Below are 20,991 nucleotides of genomic sequence, written 5' to 3'. Positions count from 1 at the left end.
CCCTGAAATTGTTTTTCATCAGCTGCCGAATGGATCTGAACCTTGAATTTTCTTTTCAGAGTTTTCCTTACTATATGAATGCCTGTACACACTGTAGTTTGAATTCATGCCTATGTCTATATGTGCGTGTGTACGAGATTTTGTTGATGCCGAGGCAGAAAAGTAAGAAAATATTTGATCTGGTTTTCTTTTCTTTTTTTTTCATTTTTTTTTTCAAGGTAAACAAAGAGAATGTGGTAGGCATAAAAAAAAAAGAAAAGAAAAGATGAAAACATGTTTAAAGTGCAATTTCTACAAATATTCAAGGTTGGAACAAAAAAACAAAACCACCTCTTTCAGTAAGTACTGAGTGCCGCTGACATCACTGCATAAAATACAGTTCACCAATACATGTCGTTGTTCATATACTTTCCATTAAGTAACACTGAAGTGCACTGACATGTTAATTCATTCTGCATCAACAGACCCTTTCTTACAGCACAGGAAAGCAGCCGCTGAAGACAAAAGTCTCTGAAGTCCAGCAGAGTGTGTAGAACTATGCAACAATTTTTTTAAAAAAAACATGTCAACCATCTCAACTGGATGGTTCATCAAATACCTATAAATTTAAATCAGTGCACGTCTGTACAAATGTTGCATTCTCACACACGTACATACACACAAAAAAACCACCACTCATGCATGTCCCAAACCATCCCTCCTCAAATGATTAAAAACAAAAAAACACAATAAAGAACAAACACATTCATGGCATGTTGTATATCATTACTTTATCAATATATTATATGAATCAAAATACTCTGTATGGGTGTTCGGTGTCTTATCATATATATTTTTTTAAATTCTTAAAAAAAAAGATTAAAACTTCCCATTCACTGAACATCTGCACAGTGTGAATCATTACATTATTGCAAGCATCCTTTCCCGAAGGTTGATGAAATATATAGATATAAATATGCACTATGTTTAAAATAATTCCTTCCTAATTAAAAACATCTCCTTCCTCACCCCTCTCACTTGTTATCCTAATTCTTAGCTTGCTTCAGGGGTTAAGCTTGATGAGCACTCTGATTGGTCCATAATCTCAGTTCACATGCATGTGCAGCAGCCATTCTGCTGCAGAAGAGAGAAACGAGATGTAAACCCGAGCTGTTGACATTTAAATTAAAAGCATGCATGCATGATTTATTCACAATTTTTTTTTGTGTTCCTTTCCGTGACTTTCCTCCCTGGTTCCAGAAGGACTATGTTTCGGGCTCGTACACCTCTGAACTGAGAGTATACATAGACCAAAACTCTTTCTTTCTTCTTGAATCCTGTGACTTTCTTTCTTTCTTTCTTTCTTCCCCTTTCTTCCTGTCATCAACTATTTCTTTCTCCTCTCTCTTTTTTTTTTTCTTTTCTTCCTGGTTTCTAGATTCACGCTGTGTTAATGTCTCAAGTTGTACTTCACTGATTTTGAGGAATCTGGGGATATCTTGGACAGACACTTTGTTCCTGTGTACTGCACACTGTCTCTCTCTCTCTCTCTCTCTCTCTCACACACACAAACACAGACACACCACAAAGTAGTGAAAATCAATGGTGACACATAACAAAGAGCAAGACATGATCATCTCCGGATGTTGATACAGGTACAATGAAGAGAAACGCTGCCTGTCATAAAGAACTCTAGGTCAAGATCTCCACTAGCAGTAGCCCCCCCCCCCCCCCCCAAAAAAAAAAAACAACACATAAAAATACATACATACACAAGTGCACCAAGTTAACTAACACGGGATACATTTATATCTGAATCATCTGATCAGTTCAGTTCCTCACTGTAAGGACTCTTTACGACGTTCGGGCACACACACAGATGAACACATCTGACATAAGCCTGCGAAAACTCCCTTCACCCGGCTCGGTCTGTGCGTAAAGTGTTCAGCTCCGTGAGCACGAAAAACGAAGGGTGCCAACCAGCCAAAGCTGCATTGTGTCCCCGTCCCAATGTTTCCACAAAGTCTGCTCCGCGCCATTGCTGAAGTCATGTATGTAAGGCTGAGGGACTGGTTGTAAACCCCCCTCCCAACCCTCTCCCCAAGAACCCAAACAGAAAAAATAATGAACAAAAGAAACGTCAGGTGATAGCGCTTTGCATAAGAGGACAAAAAAAGACACCACCAAACACAGCATTGTCAGTCACCTCGTCTTGGCCCCAAGACCCAATCCCATCATCGTCCCTTTGTCCAGACAGTCCTCCCCATTGTTCCGGACAGTTCTTTTTACCACGCTTTCCTGCAACCAGCGTCATTCTGTGTGCCCTGCGAAAATCCTGTCACCATCACTCCCCCCCGAATCCCTGCTGCACGAAAATATAGCGCAAAAAAACGGGCAACTCACATCACCCCTCACGACACACACACACTTCCTATGAATGACACATCCCAACGTTTGACGTTCACGTTCACAGAACAATCAGCAGCAAGTCTAATTCCTCTTCACACCGTCCTTCCCCCCCCCTACCCACCCCTCCCCCAAGATCACGTCATCAACAAAATCACCACGCACACCCCCCCACAGTTCACACGCACGCACACGCCAGTGTCCCTGCGGTGTTTGAGCGCTTGGCTGGGTGGTCACAAAAACACGGGGTCTGTGGCGCGCTTGGTTTGACCCGACGTCTGCCGGATGGCTGGGACGGGGCTGGAGATGCCCTCCGACCAGTCCGACTGGGCCGAGTGGGGGGAGGAGCTGGACCACTGACCGGGGGAGTCGGGGGACGGGGTCAGGTAATGGTCGGGCATGAGGGACGTGTGCTGGGGTGGAGAGTCGCTCGACTGACTGTGCTGGGAGGGCGGGGTTGGATACTGCTCCATCGGGTACCCCTGCTGCTGCTGCTGCTGCTGCTGTTGTTGTTGCTGCTGTTGTTGTTGTTGTTGCTGTTGTTGTTGTTGGTGGTGGTGGTGTTGCTGTTGCTGGTGGTGATGGTGGTGGTGGGGGCGTGGTGGTGGTCGGGGGAGCTGCTGTTGCTGCTGGTGCTGGGGGTGGTGGTGGTGGGGGGCAGGAAGGTGGGGGTGGTGCTGGGGGGCAGACATCATCTTCCCGCTGACGGTGTACGCTGGCATGGCCCCTGCGTCCGCTGCCCCACCCTGGGCGGAGTACAGAAAGTTCATGGCCTGCCCATGTTGCTGCTGTTGCTGCTGCTGCTGCTGCTGCTGCTGTTGCTGCTGCTGCTGTTGGTATTGGTGGTGGACATGTTGCTGATGCTGCGGCTGCTGCTGATGCTGCTGCTGCACTGCACGCTGCTGCATTGCCTGGAGGTGGGTGGGGGAGGTGAGCAGTCCCTTGCCCTTGGTGGGGGAGGAGGTGGGGAGGGCCGGAGGACTGCCGCCCACCCCAGGAGCCTTGTTGGAGGGAGGGAGCATGCTGGGCGGAAGAGCCTGCTGGGGGCGGGCAGCGGTGGACATGGCCGTGGCCGGCCACTCCTGCAGGAAGGAGGCCGGGTTGTAGTGGCCGCTCAGCGCCTGGAAGTCCTCCACCATCGCCCCCTGACCCCCTCCCCTCTCGTCCATCCCCACCATCTGCTGCTGCTGTTGCTGCTGCTGCTGCAACATGAGTGCAGCGTTCTCGTAGCGAGGAGGCACGGCAAGCTCGTAGCTCGGCGGCGAGTGCGTCTCCAGAGCGAACCCGGACGTGGAGACCACCACCCCGCCCACCACGCTTGCTTCGCCGGGCCCGGCAACCACCACCCCCTCACCACCACCAACACCTCCGCCCCCAGAATCCTGCACGGCAGTGGCAGGCTTCTTCCGAGACTTCTTCGGCGTGGGGGCGGGCTTCCCAGGGGCTGAGGAGGACGCGGTGGCGGCAGCGTGGGCGTTGTTCTTGGCGGATGGCTTTGCGCGACGCTTGGTCTGCTTGCCCTGCTTGGTCGGGGGCAGGAAGGGGGGCAGGGAGCTGGGAGAGGGGCCGTGGCCGTGGCCGGGCATGCACATGGCCCCAGCAGGGGAGCCCAGGTTGTACTCGTCCATGAGCTGGACGATGTCATGGTGCCGTCGCTCCAGGGCCACGTCGCGGGGCAGGCGGTCCATGTGGTCCGTGATGTTGCGGTTGGCGTAGTGGTCCAACAGCAGCTGGCACACCATGCGGCTCCCCTCCTTGGCCGCCAGGAACAGCGGCGTCTCGTCCTGAAACACGCAGCAAGGGTTAAGTGGTTAAGTCAGTTTGTCCACCAACGCAGTGTCCATGATGGTTTGGGTTCCAATCCCTGTCTCGCACTCGCACTTTCTTCCAAGCTGGGCGATTTCACTGCCAATAGTTTGCTGTAAGGGTTCCAAAGTTTGATGCCTATCTGCCAATGCAGTGTCCATGAGGGCCTGGATTCGAACCTCTGTCTTGCACTTTCTTCCACCCCGATATATACATGTACATATATGTAATGGATATATGAAAATGTAATTGATCCAACAGCCAGAAAATGCTATCTATCCCCAAACAGCCAGACAATGTAATTTATACCCAAACGGCCAGATAATGTAATCTATACCCAAACAGCCAGAAAATATCATTCATCCCCAAACAGCCAGATAATGTAATTTATCCCCCAAAGGCCAGATAATGTAATTTATCCCAACCAGACAATGTGATTTATCCCCCCAAAACAGCCACAATATGTAATTCATCTCCAAACAGCCAGATAACTTAATTTATCCCCAAACAGCCAGAAAACATAATCTATCCCCAAACGGCCAGAAAATGAAGTTTATCCCCAAACAGCCAAAAATTGCTATTCATCCCCAAACAGCAGGGAAATGACTGATCACCTTATGGTCCTGGGCGTCCCTGTTGGCGTTGTGTTTCAGCAGGGTGATGACTGCGTCAGCGTTGTTCACCGCAGATGCCCAGTGCAGTGCTGTGCGTCCTGTCCATCAAATACAAAAAAAAGATAAAATAATGGTGTGATCAATAATAATTACTATGAATAATAATAATGAATATATATATATAGATATATATATATATCTTTTCTTTTTTTTTACAGCAGATGTGACTCAAGAGTATATGGATCAGTCCACAAACTTTGACACCATCTTAAAACTGAAACTGAAACTAAACCTGAATAAACAACAATAATAATAATAATAATCATAATAGTAATCATAATAATCATTCTACTTCTATGACTACTACTACTTACAATAATAATGATAAACACGAGTAAAGCAAGGCCTTCAAGACTCATGTGTGATACCCACTTAATCCAACAACAGAGACAGAGAAGAAAAAAAAGTCAACAAAAAAACACTGCAAAATAGATCATCTGGTAGACGGGCGCAATAGCCGAGTGGTTAAAGCGTTGGACTGTCAATCTGAGGGTCCCGGGTTTGAATCACGGTGACGGCACCTGGTGGGTAAAGGATGGAGATTTTTCCGATCTCCCAGGTCAACATCTGTGCAGACCTGCTATAGCCTGAACCCCCTTCGTGTGTATATGCAAGCAGAAGATCAAATACGCACGTTAAAGATCCTGTAATCCATGTCAGCGTTCGGTGGGTTATGGAAACAAGAATATACCCAGCATGCACACCCCCGAAAACAGAGTATGGCTGCCTACAGTCCACTCGTGTGCATACGAGTGAACGCAGAAGAAGAAGAAGAAGAAGGTGTGACCTGGACTTCTGACTACAAAAAAGCAAAATCCTTTATGTTGGGGCCAAAACAAATTCGCCAGCCACAGTGGCAAAGTGGTCACCATCCATCATCACTGAAAAACAGTTCAAACAAAATTTTCAAAATTCTGGGCCACAGAAAAACAAACAAACAAACAGAAAAAAACTGCCATGAAAATCAACTGAGTTTGGCCACATTACCATTATTATCAGTGGCCTCAATGTCGGCCTCAGCGTTGATGAGGTCCTCAACCATGCCCTCAATGGCGAGTCGTGCCGCCAGGATCAAAGGGGTGGTGCCGCAGTGCATGCGGGCGTTGAGGTTCGTGGACCGGTTCCGCAGCAAGATCTACGCAGACAACGCTTCCAAGTTAGTGCTTCTCTTCTCCTCACTACCATCACTGTTGATTAGAAAACTGAAGCCTGAAAACTATTCCAGTTTAGTATTTCACATCACCATCAATAACTGCTTGCAAAAACTAAGAAAGATCATCTACACAGACAACAATTCCAGTTTACTACTTCCCATTACCATCACTGTAGCTGACAAAAACGAAGCAATACCTACACAGAAAACAATTCCAGTGGACTGCCTCTCATTACCATCACTGTAGCTGACAAAAACGAAGCAATATCTACACAAAAAAACAATTTCAGTGTACTGCCTCTCATTAACATCATTGTAGCTAACAAAAATAAACCAGAGGATTCAAAAGAAAAAAAAAAAAGACTAACATAACCTGAGCAAGACTGTAAAAATACAAGATACAGGCATACAAAAATGCAAGCGGAAAATTCACACATCCTAGGCATTCTGAGAAATAAAAGGGGGGGTGGTGGGAGCTGATAAAGACAAATTTGTTGTCACAAAAATACATAAGACAAACACAATACACTGCAACACAAATACCAATAAATACAAAATCTAAATACAACATAATGCAATAGAAACACAAATACAACACCACACAAATACAATATGATATGATACAATACAATTCAATACAATACAACATGAATACAACAATACAATGGAACACAAACACAACACAACACAACAACAATGGAATACAAACACAACACAAATACAATGGAACACAAACACTACACAAATACAATGGAACACAAACACAACACAAATACAATGGAACACAAACACAACACAAATACAATGGAACACAAACACAACACAAACACAATGCAACACAAACACAACACAAATACAAAGGAACACACACACAACACAACACACAATGCAACACAAACAACACAAATACAAAGGAACACACACACAACACAACACACAATGCAACACAAACACACAATGTAACACAAACACAATGCAACACAACACAAATACAAAGGAACACACACACAACACAACACACAACGCAACACAAACACAACACAAATACAAAGGAACACACACACAACACAAACACAACACAATTCTCTGTTTACCTGGAAGACCCCCTGGGCGTCAGCAGCGACGGCGGTGTGCAGCGGAGTGCGACCAGTGCTGTCCTGCATGTTGGGGTCAGCCTCTGCGTCCAGCAACACCTTGGCTGCGTCCGCACGGGCGTACCTGGCCGCCAGGTGCAAAGACGTCTCACCTGTCGGCACCACCACACAGGTAAGTTAAAGCTGTAAGTAGTTGTAGTAGTAGTAGTAGTAGTGGTGGACAGTCAAATACAAAGACTAGAAGACTGTCTTTGAAAGATCGGCGAGGGGAGTACAGTGGTTGGTAGTCGTAGTGGTAGATGACAGTTTTTAATATCAAGACTCTGAAGATCGTGTACGACAGTTTTTAATATCAAGACTCTGAAGATCGTGTACGACAGTTTTTAATATCAAGACTCTGAAGATCGTGTACGACAGTTTTTAATATCAAGACTCTGAAGATCGTGTACGACAGTTTTTAATATCAAGACTCTGAAGATTGTGTACGACAGTTTTTAATATCAAGACTCTGAAGATTGTGTACGACAGTTTTTAATATCAAGACTCTGAAGATCGTGTACGACAGTTTTTAATATCAAGACTCTGAAGATTGTTTGTCTATGAGGGATTAGCGGGGGGGCGGGGGGGGGGGGGAGGAAGGAGGGGGGTTCCAAGGGGGAAGGAAGGGGGGGGGGCTAGGTATCAGCAATGCAGATAAAATGCTGTCAGGTGTAAAGACATCTCACCTGTTACGACAACCGGGTAAGTAGTAGCAACAGTAGTAGTAGTACACATTTAATGTTAAGACTTTGAAAATGTCCCTCTTTGTGGTAAACACATCACACAAATACAAACAGCAGACACACACACACAGTTCACCCCCCCCCCCCCCCCCCCCTCTCTTTCCTTACCAGTTCGATCTGTCTGAGCATTTATGGCTGCTCCCTGCATCAGAAGACTGGTGATGATTTCGGCAGAGGTGTTGTCGCTGTCACCCCCTTCCCCTGACCCTGACCCGCTTTCATCGTCACCAAGGTCAAGGCCACCACCGCGGAACGAGGCCAGCATCAGAGGTGTGAATCCATCTGTAGGGAGAAAAAAAACAACAACATATGGTATGACTATTCTAGCCTTTTTCCCCCACTTGCTGTAGATGAATTTTTATGGTGTTTTTTGTTTTTGTTTTTACTGTTCTTTACTTTATTCCTTTTTTTTTTTTGTTGTTTTTTTTTGTTTCTCTTAAGGCACCAAAAAATTTCAAATACATGTAAGTACATATACTGGTAAGACAGTAATTGTTTACTGTTTAATAATCTATGGCTTACACACACACACCACTACACACACAAATCACACATACACACACTCACACCACATATATGTAACATGCACACAAACACACATTCACACCACATAACACACAAACACACACACACACACACAAACACACCCCCACAACCGAACTCACCTGGCCCTCGAACATCCACGTCCTTGACCCCATGAAGGTCGTCCCCTTGGGGCGGGGTCAACACAAGCAGGGAGGGGTCGGCCAGACTGGCCGTCATGTTGGCCGCCTGCAGGTGCTGGGGCGTCCACTGGCGCTGGTCCATGGGACGGTGGTCCAGCGTTCTCTCCAGCGTCTCTGCAGCCTTCTCCAGCTGCCAAGGGCACAGCGGTGGTGGTGTTAGGTATAAAGACACATGGTGGTGGTGTTAGGTATAAAGACACATGGTGGTGGTGTGAGATATGACACATGGTGGTGGTGTTAGGTATAAAGACACATGGTGGTGGTGTTAGGTATAAAGACACATGGTGGTGGTGTGAGATATGACACATGGTGTTGTAAGATATAAAGACTCATGGTGTTGTGTTGAGATATAAAGACACATGATGGTGGTGTAAGATTAAAGACACAGGAATAACATGCAACTCAGGCTGGGGAATTGTCCATTTGAGTTTCCTCTGAAAATCGACTGTGAGGGGGGGAGGGGGGGGGGGTGTTGGCATCGTCCAGAGGCTGGGAGGCCCCCTGGTCCAGCAACGCCCCCCCCCCCAACCCTCCCAGGCTAAAAACAAAATTAATTACCCCCCCTCCTCCCAACCCTCTCTTCCTTCCTCCCCCTGGACCCGTCAAGAACTGACCCTTTTGCGCTTGGTCTGAGGCTGGTCGTCTTCGTCCTCCTCCTGGCAGTATTCATTGCTAGGGGGCGGGGACGTGTGGTTGTCGTTAGCGTCCATGTTGCCCTTGTAGCTGCAAAAAGAGAGAGAGCAGACGGAACGGTGAACACTCTCTTACACGCACACACTCACAAACAAACTGTCACACGCACGCACGCTTACATGCGCGCGCACTCGCATACACACACCAATCGCATTTCTATCGTCCCCACAACTGAGCCACCGTTTTTATGTACACCTCCCATCCTATGGTTGACTCCAGATTCTATATTTTTGTTAGGACTCTGTTGTGTGTGTTTTCTGATATACATATGATGTATGCAAAATTCTGTACTGTTATTCTCGCAATCTGTATGTATCACAGACTTCACCAAACTTTTTTTTCTCCCTCAATGAGGAAAAAGAAAGAAAAAGTTGTTCTGCAATGTCGCACTAATTTGCTGTACACCCTCACCACCAACCACATCACTCCACTTCCTCCTAGCCCCACCTCCCTCCCCCTCTCTCCTTCCCACCTCCCTCCCCCTCTCTCTCCTTCCCCACCTCCCTCCCCCTCTCTCTCCTTCCACACCTCCCTCATTCCTCACTCCCTCCCTCCCCCTCTCTCTCCCTTCCCCTACCTCCCTCATTCCTCACTCCCTCCCTCCCCCTCTCTCTCCCTCCCCTACCTCCCTCATTCCTCCCTCCCTCCCTCCCCCCTCTCTCTTCCCCTACCTCCCTCCCTCCCCCTCTCTCTCCTTCCACACATCCCTCATTCCTCACTCCCTCCCTCCCCCCCCTCTCTCCCTCCCCTACCTCCCTCATTCCTCACTCCCTCCCTCCCCCCCTCTCTCTTCCCCTACCTCCCTCCCTCCCCCTCTCTCTCCTTCCACACCTCCCTCATTCCTCCCTCCCTCCCTCCCCCTCTCTCTCCCTCCCTCCCTCCCCCTCTCCCTCCCTCCCCCTCTCTCTCCCTCCCCTACCTCCCTCATTCCTCACTCCCTCCCTCCCCCCCTCTCTCCCTCCCCTACCTACCTCATTCCTCACTCCCTCCCTCCCCCTCTCTCTCCCTCCCCTACCTCCCTCCCCCCCTCTCTCCCTCCCTCATTCCTCACTCCCTCCCTCCCTCCCCCCACTCTCTCCCTCCCCTCCCTCCCTCATTCCTCACTCCCTCCCCCTCTCTCTCCCTCCCCTACCTCCCTCATTCCTCACTCCCTCCCTCCCCCTCTCTCTCCCTCCCTTACCTCCCTCATTCCTCACTCCCTCCCTCCCCCTCTCTCTCCCTCCCCTACCTCCCTCATTCCTCACTCCCTCCCTCCCCCTCTCTCTCCCTCCTACCTCCCTCATTCCTCACTCCCTCCCTCCCCCTCTCTCTCCTTCCCCTCCCTCTCTCCTTCCCCACCTCCCTCCCTCTCTCCTTCCCCCCCTCCCCCCTCTCTTTCCTTCCCCACCTCCCTCCCTCTCTCCTTCCCCACCTCCCTCCCTCTCTCCTTCCCCTCTCTCTCCTTCCCCACCTCCCTCCCCTTGCCTCCCATCCCCACCCCCACCCCCCCTGACCCCCACCAACCCACACACTCACTTCCTCTCCTCCCCATCAGGTCCCCGACGACTGACGGGCTTTGTGGGCTCCGCCCCCCGCGTGAAGAAGCCCTCGGGGAACCAGGTGATCCCGTGAGCCCGCTTCCGCGAGATCCCCAGGATGACTATCAGGGTCAGGATGATGGCGCTGCCGCACGCCACCATGATGTACAGCAGGTTGCTCTCGGAACCGTCGCCGTCGCCGCCGTCTGGTGTGTCGGGTTCTCCTTCAGCTGTGGGAAGAAGTGGGAGCACTTGTTTAGTTAAAAAAAAAAAAAAAAAAATCAAATTCAATTCAGTTCAATTCATTTCAAACACACTTTATTAATCCACATGGAAATCAACATGTGCAGTCACAGGCTCGTTGTAAACGCCAACATACAAAATGAACACGCACACTGTAAAAAAAAAAAAAAAAAAAAAAAAAAAGACTTTAAAACAAGTCAAAAGACAACAGACAAAAACAAACGGCACACCCACACACACGCACGCCTAGTAGGACAATTAGGTATTGGGCAACGTGTACATATAAAGAACAGGAAGCGAGAGAATCTGAGCGTGCTGGTTCGAATCACGGTTCAGCCGCCGATATTTTCTCCCCCTCCACTAGGCCCTGAGTGGTGGTCTGGATGCCAGTCATTCGGATGAGACGATAAACTGAGGTCCCGTGTGCAGCATGCACTTAGCGCACGTAAAAGAACCCACGGCAACAAAAGGGTTGTTCCTGGCAAAATTCTGTAGAAAAATCCGCATCGATAGGAAAAAAAAACAAAACTGCATGCGGGTAAAAAATACAAAAAAATGGGTGGCGCTGTAGTGTAGCGACGCGCTCTCCCTGGGGAGAGCAGCCAGAATTTCACACAGAGAAATCTGTTGTGATAAAAATACAAATACAAATGAACACGACAAAACGAACGATGTAAAGATCACTCCACTGTTGCTCTTACTTCCGACAAGGTGGACGGGCAGAGGCAGGGCCTCCTTTCCATCCTCTCTCAAAATGGCGGCGACAAATTCGGCAATGTGCTCCGTGCTGTCGAAACACTCTTTCTGGTCCTGGGGAGCAGCCTGGTTGTACTTGATACATCCCCGCTTGTCGATGATCAGGTACACCTTGATCCTGCACACAGCGCAACAGGGGGACACGCCCATACACATGACCAGATAGTTGTTCTGGGAGTGAGCATTTTCCATCACTGAAAAACTGAAATCTGAGAGTAAGGATATTTCATCACTGAAAAACTGATTTCCTGGAAATCTGGGAGTAAGGATATTTCATCACTGAAAAACTGATTTCCTGGAAATCTGGGAGTAATTATTTTTCATCACTGAAAAACTGAAATCTGAGAGTAAGGATATTTCATCACTGAAAAACTGATTTCCTGGAAATCTGGGATAAGGATATTTCATCACTGAAAAACTGATTTCCTGGAAATATGGGAGAAAGGAGATTTAATCACTGAAAAACTGATTTCCTGGAAATTTGGGAGTAAGGATATTTCGTCACTAAAAAACTGATTCCCCTGCAAATATGGGAGAAAGGAGATTTAATCACTGAAAAACTGATTCCCCTGCAAATATGGGAGTAAGGATTTTTCATCACTGAAAAAACTGATTCCCCTGCAAATATGCGAGTAAGGATTTTTCATCACTGAAAAACTGATTCCCCTGCAAATCTGGGAGTAAGGAGATTTAATCACTGAAAAACTGATTCCCCTGCAAATATGGGAGTAAGGATTTTTCATCACTGAAAAACTGATTCCCCTGCAAATCTGGGAGTAAGGAGATTTAATCACTGAAAAAACTGATTCCCCTGCAAATATGGGAGTAAGGAGATTTAATCACTGAAAAAACTGATTCCCCTGCAAATATGGGAGTAAGGATTTTTCATCACTGAAAAAACTGATTCCCCTGGAAATCTGAGTGGGCTATAAAAAAGAAATGTGTGACACAATGTTTGTGACTGAACGTTCTACACTGCCTCATTGTCGCAGAGTGTGTGCGAAAAGTACTCCCTCCTATGAGGATGCTATGACAGATGATAAGGCATCACAGGTGTCAGAGATGAAGAGGAGCAAAACGTTGAAAAGTTCCAGGTAATGTCAACATAATGATAATCACCAAAAACCGTTTTTCATTCTTGAAACAAGACAAATCACAGAGTCAAAATAAAAAAAAACAACAGAAAAAACACTCAGAAAAAAAAAACAACCCAAAAAAACCTTCACAACAAGAAGCTGGGAGCATGTATCATCAAACTTACTTGCACGCGAAGAATTTTCTCTTCAAATTTTATTTTACAAACACATTCAATAAAGCATATCAGAGAAAAACGAAACATCAAAACATCATGAACTTCCCTTTTAGACTCACAATTCATCCACTTTTACTCTCTTAGCAAGAAAACAAAACAAAACAAAAAAAACCAACAACAACAAAACAAATGGTACCACAACATTTATCTACCATAAAAACCCGTCTCGTACAAACAATGCGGCAATCCATAAGGCTGGAGGCACCCCCATTCCGGAGAATACTTTGGTGATGATAACGGACAAGAAACATGAGATGTCATGAAAATGAATAAAATGCTGATATGAATGATGATATAAAAGTTGATAGAAATGTTGAAAGAAATGATGTATAGGTCAATGTTGAAAGAAATGTTGATACAAATGATGCACAGTCAATGTTGATAGAAATGATACAATGTCAGACATTGACAGAAATTTTGATAGAATACGGTCAAACACTGACAGAAATGTTGACAGAATACGGTTGATAGAATACAGTCAAACACTGACAGAAATGTTGACAGAATACGGTTGATAGAATACTGTCAAACACTGACAGAAATGTTGACAGAATACAGTTGATAGAATACTGTCACACTGACAGAAATGTTGACAGAATACGGTTGATAGAATACAGTCAAACACTGACAGAAATGTTGACAGAATATGGTTGATAGAATACAGTCAAACACTGACAGAAATGTTGACAGAATACGGTTGATAGAATACTGTCACACTGACAGAAATGTTGACAGAATACAGTTGATAGAATACAGTCAAACACTGACAGAAATGTTGACAGAATACGGTTGATAGAATACAGTCAAACACTGACAGAAATGTTGACAGAATACGGTTGATAGAATACTGTCAAACACTGACAGAAATGTTGACAGAATACGGTTGATAGAATACTGTCAAACACTGACAGAAATGTTGACAGAATACAGTTGATAGAATACTGTCACACTGACAGAAATGTTGACAGAATACGGTTGATAGAATACTGTCAAACACTGACAGAAATGTTGACAGAATACGGTTGATAGAATACAGTCAAACACTGACAGAAATGTTGACAGAATACGGTTGATAGAATACTGTCACACTGACAGAAATGTTGACAGAATACGGTTGATAGAATACAGTCAAACACTGACAGAAATGTTGACAGAATACGGTTGATAGAATACTGTCAAACACTGACAGAAATGTTGACAGAATACGGTTGATAGAATACTGTCACACTGACAGAAATGTTGACAGAATACGGTTGACAGAATACAGTCAAACACTGACAGAAATGTTGATAGAATACAGTCAAACATTGACAGAAATGTTGACAGAATACAGTCAAACACTGACAGAAATGTTGACAGAATATGGTCAAACACTGATAGAAGCGTTGACAGAAGATGGTCAAACACTGACAGAAATGTTGATAGAATACAGTCAAACAGTGATAGAAATGTTGACAGAATACGGTCAAACACTGACAGAAATGTTGACAGAATACAGCTGACAGAATAAAGTTATACACTGACAGAAAAGACACAAGCTCAAACCTACCCAATCAGTGTATCCCTTCGCTGGCGATGATGATGCCCAGAACTGGCGCCTCCGAGCATCAACGACACGTAGCGCCGAACACGCTTCAGGTTGCTGTCCACAACCCCCGACTCGGATTCCGAGCCTGTCCAGGGGTAGATCATATCGTTCCCGGACGAGTCAACCGCCACACTCACACTGGCTCGCAGCAGACTGCCCAGGTCGCGCAGGAACCGTGTCTGTGTGCATCAGAGCAAGGAAAACACGGTAGTATTAACCCCTTCACTACTGCTGATGACAAGGTCGCTCTTCTGAAGCTGTCATCTCACCATGATAAATTTTGACTCTCACAGGTCAGGACTGTCGGTTATCTTTCTTTCTTTTAGATGTCTTCCTCTTGGGATCGCAGTACTTTTGTTCCGAAAAATATCAGTTACACCAATGAAATGTACAGAATTACAAGCAGTAACTGCACTGTCAGGGGGGCAAAGGAGAGGTTACCTACTTCCGGGAGGTTATCGGCCGTAGCTACTTTCGTTTTCTCTGCACAGGCAGATAGTAGTTTGCACAGTGCCGGAGTCTGCACTTGTGGGTCACGGTTAAGTATGTGTAATTAAACTGCACTTTAGATTCAAGCACACCGTTCTCATTTCATCAAGGTGAAGCTGGTATAGGATTAAAACCAGATGACTTAAAAACAATGTTGATTTTGAAATCAAACATATGACTGTTATACGAAGCCATGTAGAGTTAAAGAGTTATAGGAGGGAGGTTCAGGGGGGTTGTGCTTGTAATTATCTATTCATTCATTCATCAATTCTATTGCATGTCTCTCTCTCTCTACACACACATACATATATATAAAGATAAATAGATAGATAAATGGATGGATGGACACATAGATATATATACATATAAATACACAGATAAGGATTTATATTTATATTTTCAAACTGACCTTGTTGATATATACACACATACAGAGAGAGAGAGACAATGACAAATATTCTAATTGTGAAGGCTATCGACCCATACGCAAAATTACACACACAGCCACACACACACACACACGCACACACACACAGAGTTCACAGGAGAGAGAGAGAGAGAGAGAGAGAGAGAGAGAGAGAGAGAGAGAGAGAGAGAGAGATCTAGATACATACAGACAGACAGATATCGACAGCCAGAAGACACATTTCCAAACTGACCTGGTTGACCTTGAACTCCTCCACGGTCATCAGCACGATGATGTACAGCTTCCCCGGCAGGATCTGCGCGGGCGACGAGTCGCAGTCCAGCCCGTCCCAGTCGCAGGCCGCCGTGTCGCAGCCCTTGTCGCAGTGGTTGTTCTGGTAGTTCATCAGGCAGTACGTGTCGTACACCGGGTTGCAGTTCCCTTTAGGCTCCTGCTCACCCACACAGCCCGTCGCCGAACAGCGACGTCCGGAGTCATTATCAACCCACAACCCAACATCCACGGCAATTACATTTTTTTTTTTTTTTTACCCCTATTCGCTCCCCCCCCTCACCCCCCCCCCCCCTATACCCCCATCCCGCGATCCCCTCTCCCGAGATTTACGTTAAATCTGACGTTAAATCCACTGGTGCAGGCTTTGACAGGGGTCTGATTCCCTGTCCCATGCAAAATACCACCCTGCCTATTGCGCTACGGAATAAATCGAAAGTAGCTGCCGTTATTGACTTCCATTTTGTGTATATATTATTATATATTAACTCCCTTATGCATGCCTATGCAGCACCCTCTTTTCATCAAGTCGTCTTTCATTCCTGCAACCTGCACATCCAAGCAGCAAAGTTTTTTTTTTTTTTTTTTTTTAATATAGTTTTTTTTGGTTTGTTTCGGGTTTTTTTTTTTCCATTTCAGTCTTTCCCCCTACTGTCTGATTCTCTACTGCTGCGTGTTGTCATGTCTTCTTCCAATGGAACAAATTAATTATCTGGCTCGTTTGGGCAGTCAGGGCTGTAAAAGCTAAGCCCAGATTCCACTCAATCACAGAACACACAGGCCCTGCCAACAACGGCCCCTCTATTGTCATATCCACCCTTTCACGCCCCCCCCCCCCCCTTCCAGGTAGACACACTCCCATTTCAGCCCCACCCACCCCCACACCCCCCCTTCAAGATGCAACATTCTCAAGTTTACAGGTAGCACCAGATCACTCCCCCCCACTCACCTCACCACCCCTTCACCTCCACCCCCCATCCCCCCGACCCTCCCTCCCGTCACATCACACTCACCAGGCAATCGAAACCGTCGTAGAGGCATTTCTGCGAGTTGCACTGCGGGTCGCAGATGCCGTTCCTGAACAGCTGCCAGCAGTGCCTCCCGTCCACCTTCTGCGTGCAGTTCTGCCAGGGCCGCATTCCGTAGGAGCACTCCAGGCCGTCGAAGTTACACTCCTGGGTGTTGCACTCCTCCTGTCGTTCACAATCACAATCAGAATCGCTTTGTTAAACTCAAACTGGACTCCTAGTGTTGACAATCACAATCAGAATCACTTTGTTAACTCAAATTGCACTCCTAGCGTTCACAATCACAATCAGAATCGCTTTGTTAACTCAAAATGAACTGCTAGCGTTGACAATCACAATCAGAATCACTTTGTTAACTCAAATTGCACTTCTCCTGGTATTCACAGTCAGAATTGCTTTGTTAACTCAACTGCACTCCTCCTGTTGTTTACAGACAGAACTGCTTTGTTAACTCACACTGGACTCCTTCTAGCATTGACAATCACAATCAGAATCGCTTCGTTAACTCAAATTGGACTCCTTCTAGCATTCACAATCACAATTAGAACCGCTTTGTTAACTCAATTGCACTCCTCCTGTTGTTTACAGTCACAACTGCTTTGTTAACTCAAACTGGACATTTGTACATGTGTGTGTGCGTGTGTGTGTGTGTGTGTGTGTGTGTGAATGTGTGCAGTACACAAAAAAGCGTGGATGCTTGTGTCTTTGAGCTCTTCATCAATGATAACGATCATCAGGACATGTATCAAAAGGAGCAAAACGAATCTGACGTCTGTTTTCACTCTGAAACAGCTCTTACAGCAGAAAAAAAAAAACCACCAACCAAAAAAAACCACCAAAATTAGATGACTTACATCACACTGCCCGTTGTTGGCCAGGTTCTGACAGTTGTGTCGTGTGCAGTAGTCCGGCATAGTGTCCGGAGTGACGGGCCTTCCGATGCCACCCGGGAACGCTTGGTCATAAACGTCGCAATGCACGCCACCCATACGCGCAGGACAGTCGCATTCATAGTACCCTGAAAGCAGCGGCGATACAGATGTGACCAAACAAAATCCGGCTTTTTTTTTTTTTCATATCTTTTCTAGACCAGACATCTTCCATGCAAAACATAAAAGCTAAACTGAATAAATTTTTTTTTAAAAATTGTCTGCTGGACAAACAAGATATTGTGCATATCCCTGTATCCAAGTTCGCTTTTCAACATTTTTATTTTTTCCTTTATAATGATCCATTTTTTCAATATATCAAGTTCTTTGTTGAATTCCAGAAGTTTCCAGCCCCTGAAGGATAAAAACATATTTTCCGCCTGGACTTTTTCAAACCTGGAAACATTCCAAAACATTTTCCAGGACATCTACGACTGTATGAACTGCAGTGTTTTATCTGCAATAATCTGACCAGAGCAGCAAACACGCTGACAGCAGCCACCCATAGTACGACACACTCCATGATGAAATCCCGCATCACGCCCACTTGTCCCACATGTCCCACATCACGCTCACGCCCACTTGTCCCGCATCGCGCCCACTTGTCCCGCATCATGCTCACGCCCGCTCGTCCCACATCGCGCCCACTTGTCCCGCATCATGCTCACACCCACTTGTTCATGCTCACACCCACTTGTCCCGCATCATGCTCACTTGTCCCACATCACGCTCACGCCCGCTCGTCCCACATCACGCCCGCTCGTCCCACATCACGCCCACTTGCCCCGCATCACGCCCACTTGTCCCACATCACGCTCACGCCCACTTGTCCCGCATCACGCCCACTTGTCCCGCATCACGCCCACTTGTCCCACATCACGCCCACTTGTCCCACATCACGCCCACGTGTCCCACATCACGCCCACTTGTCCCGCATCACACCCAGTTGTCCCGCATCATGCCCACTTGTCACACATCATGCCCACTTGTCCCGCATCACGCTCACTTGTCCCACATCACGCCCACTTGTCCCGCATCACGCCCACTTGTCCCACATCACACCCAGCATCACGCCCACTTGTCCCGCATCACGCCCACTTGTCCCGCATCACGCCCACTTGTCCCACTCACCGATCCTGTCCAGGCAGGAGCCGCCGTTCTGACAGGGGGAGGAGACGCAGTCATCCGTTGTGTCGTGTTCACACCTGGGGCCCGACGCCCCGGCGGGACAGATGCAGGTGAAGCCGTTCTCCTGGGGCTGACATGTGCCGCCATGCTGGCAAGGATCGCTGTCGCACGCCATCGTCATGAACTCACAGTACTCTCCTGAGAACCCCTGTACATACAAAAAAAATTATATATATATATATGGGTATTTTATTCTGCTATATCGTAACAGTAGCAACAGAGCTCTTGCACACACAAAAAGTGTCCCACCAAGTTGGCAAGCATCGCTGTCGCACGCCGTTGTCATGAACTCACAGTACTCTCCGGAAAACCCCTGTATATACAAAAAATAACAGATATGTTGTTTTTCTTGGCTTTATCATACACAGTACCAACAGAGCTCTTGCACACAAAAAAAAACTGTACCGCCATGTTGGCAAGCATTGCTGTCGCACGCCGTCGTCATGAACTCTCCAGAGAACCCTTGTGTGTACAATTTTTTCTTTTTTCTTTCTGCTTTGTTATACACAGCAACAACAGAGCTCTTGTACTCACTTCACCTTTCATTGCCAGTCAATTTAGAGTGCAAAATTCCCTTGTGCTGTAAACACAGAAAAGATGGTGTTAGGAATAGCTTCCCCGTGATGTGCAGGAAGTATGGTCTATCCTACCGAAAAAATAAGAGCAGCAGGTTCATGGACAACAGACCCATGATCTGGTCACACTTCAGTGACATGGGTGCTCTACCTAGCTGATGCGACACTGGTGGTGAAAGGGTTAAAATTAGTCATGAACTCACAGTGCTCCCTGCAGAACCCCTCTGCATATGAAAAAATGAGTTTTATTTTCTCTCCTTTGTGATGCACAGTAGCAACAGAGCTCTTGTACAAAAAAAAGTTGGGTTTTTTTCTATCCTTTGTTATACAGTGAAAACAGTGCTCTTTGTGCGTATGTATTATAAAAGCAACACAAATATGCATGTACACACACACACACACACAAATGCATGTCCAGTGTCAACAGAGCTCTTTAAATAAGTATACAATCTTCACATTTGTGTGTACCCACACACAGCACACAAGACACACACACAAAACACAAACACACACAGAGCACACAAAACACACACACAAACACAGCACACAAAACACACACAGCACACAAAACACACACACACATACACACACACATACACCACAAACACACATCACACACATGCAAAGTACACACACACACACACAAAACAAAAAAACACGCACACACACACACACACATACATCACCACAAACACACATCACACACATGCAAAGTACACACACACACACACACACACACACACAAACACACCTACCCTCCCACCCACACATCACATACACCACCCACACCTCCAAAGGTGAACTAGTGACTGTGGAGAAACACCCCAGAAACAAGCCATTACCTCCACACAGGTACACACTGGGCCCGAACTGGAGTCGTTACACTGTCCTCCGTTTTTACACGGCTGCTGATCACACTGCAGACGGTTGTCGCAATGTTTACCTGTCAACAGCCAATCACATCAAGTCACTTTAACAACTGACACACCACCAGCCAATCAAATCACGCCTCTCAAATAGCGTACATATCAACAGCCCATGAAAGTACTTTCACTGCTATGCACAGAAAGACTACCTCTTACACAAGGCTTAGTTTCTTTAACACACACACACACACACACACGAGAAAGAAGATAATCTCAAGAAAAACAAAACAACATACACAACACACAGGTAATTCACCCGAAACTGGGAAAGCTGAACAATTCATAAAAAAAAAAAGAAACTTTCTTAAAAGCTACAAAAAAATATGTACGACAACAGCAAAATATACAATGAGAACAGAGAGAAGAAAAAAAAGAAGAAACAAACATTCTCAACCTGGATATCCAGTCGCCCCAGACACAATGTATAAACT

The 20,991-nt window shown here is 46.3% G+C and overlaps 1 protein-coding gene across 1 annotated transcript; it reads right to left on the bottom strand.

The window, feature by feature from the left end:
• Positions 1–245: 245 nt before the first annotated feature.
• On the bottom strand, positions 246–20,579 carry LOC143275918 (neurogenic locus notch homolog protein 1-like). Its single transcript, XM_076580251.1, has 15 exons — positions 20,477–20,579; positions 19,003–19,207; positions 17,797–17,960; positions 16,928–17,107; positions 15,877–16,074; positions 14,690–14,907; positions 11,774–11,946; positions 10,828–11,059; positions 9,234–9,342; positions 8,560–8,749; positions 8,003–8,176; positions 7,113–7,264; positions 5,853–6,000; positions 4,806–4,903; positions 246–4,169 (listed from the first exon to the last, which is right to left on the bottom strand). The coding sequence occupies exons 2-15, from the start codon at positions 19,178–19,180 to the stop codon at positions 2,619–2,621; spliced, it is 3,765 nt and encodes a 1,254-aa protein (XP_076436366.1). The 5' UTR covers positions 19,181–19,207; positions 20,477–20,579; the 3' UTR covers positions 246–2,618.
• Positions 20,580–20,991: the final 412 nt, after the last annotated feature.

The sequence above is a fragment of the Babylonia areolata genome, chromosome 31 (assembly GCF_041734735.1).
Source record: "Babylonia areolata isolate BAREFJ2019XMU chromosome 31, ASM4173473v1, whole genome shotgun sequence".
NCBI lineage: Eukaryota > Metazoa > Mollusca > Gastropoda > Neogastropoda > Buccinidae > Babylonia > Babylonia areolata.
The sequence above is the reverse complement of the archived record's forward strand: the minus strand, read 5'-3'. Positions and strand labels throughout refer to the sequence as shown.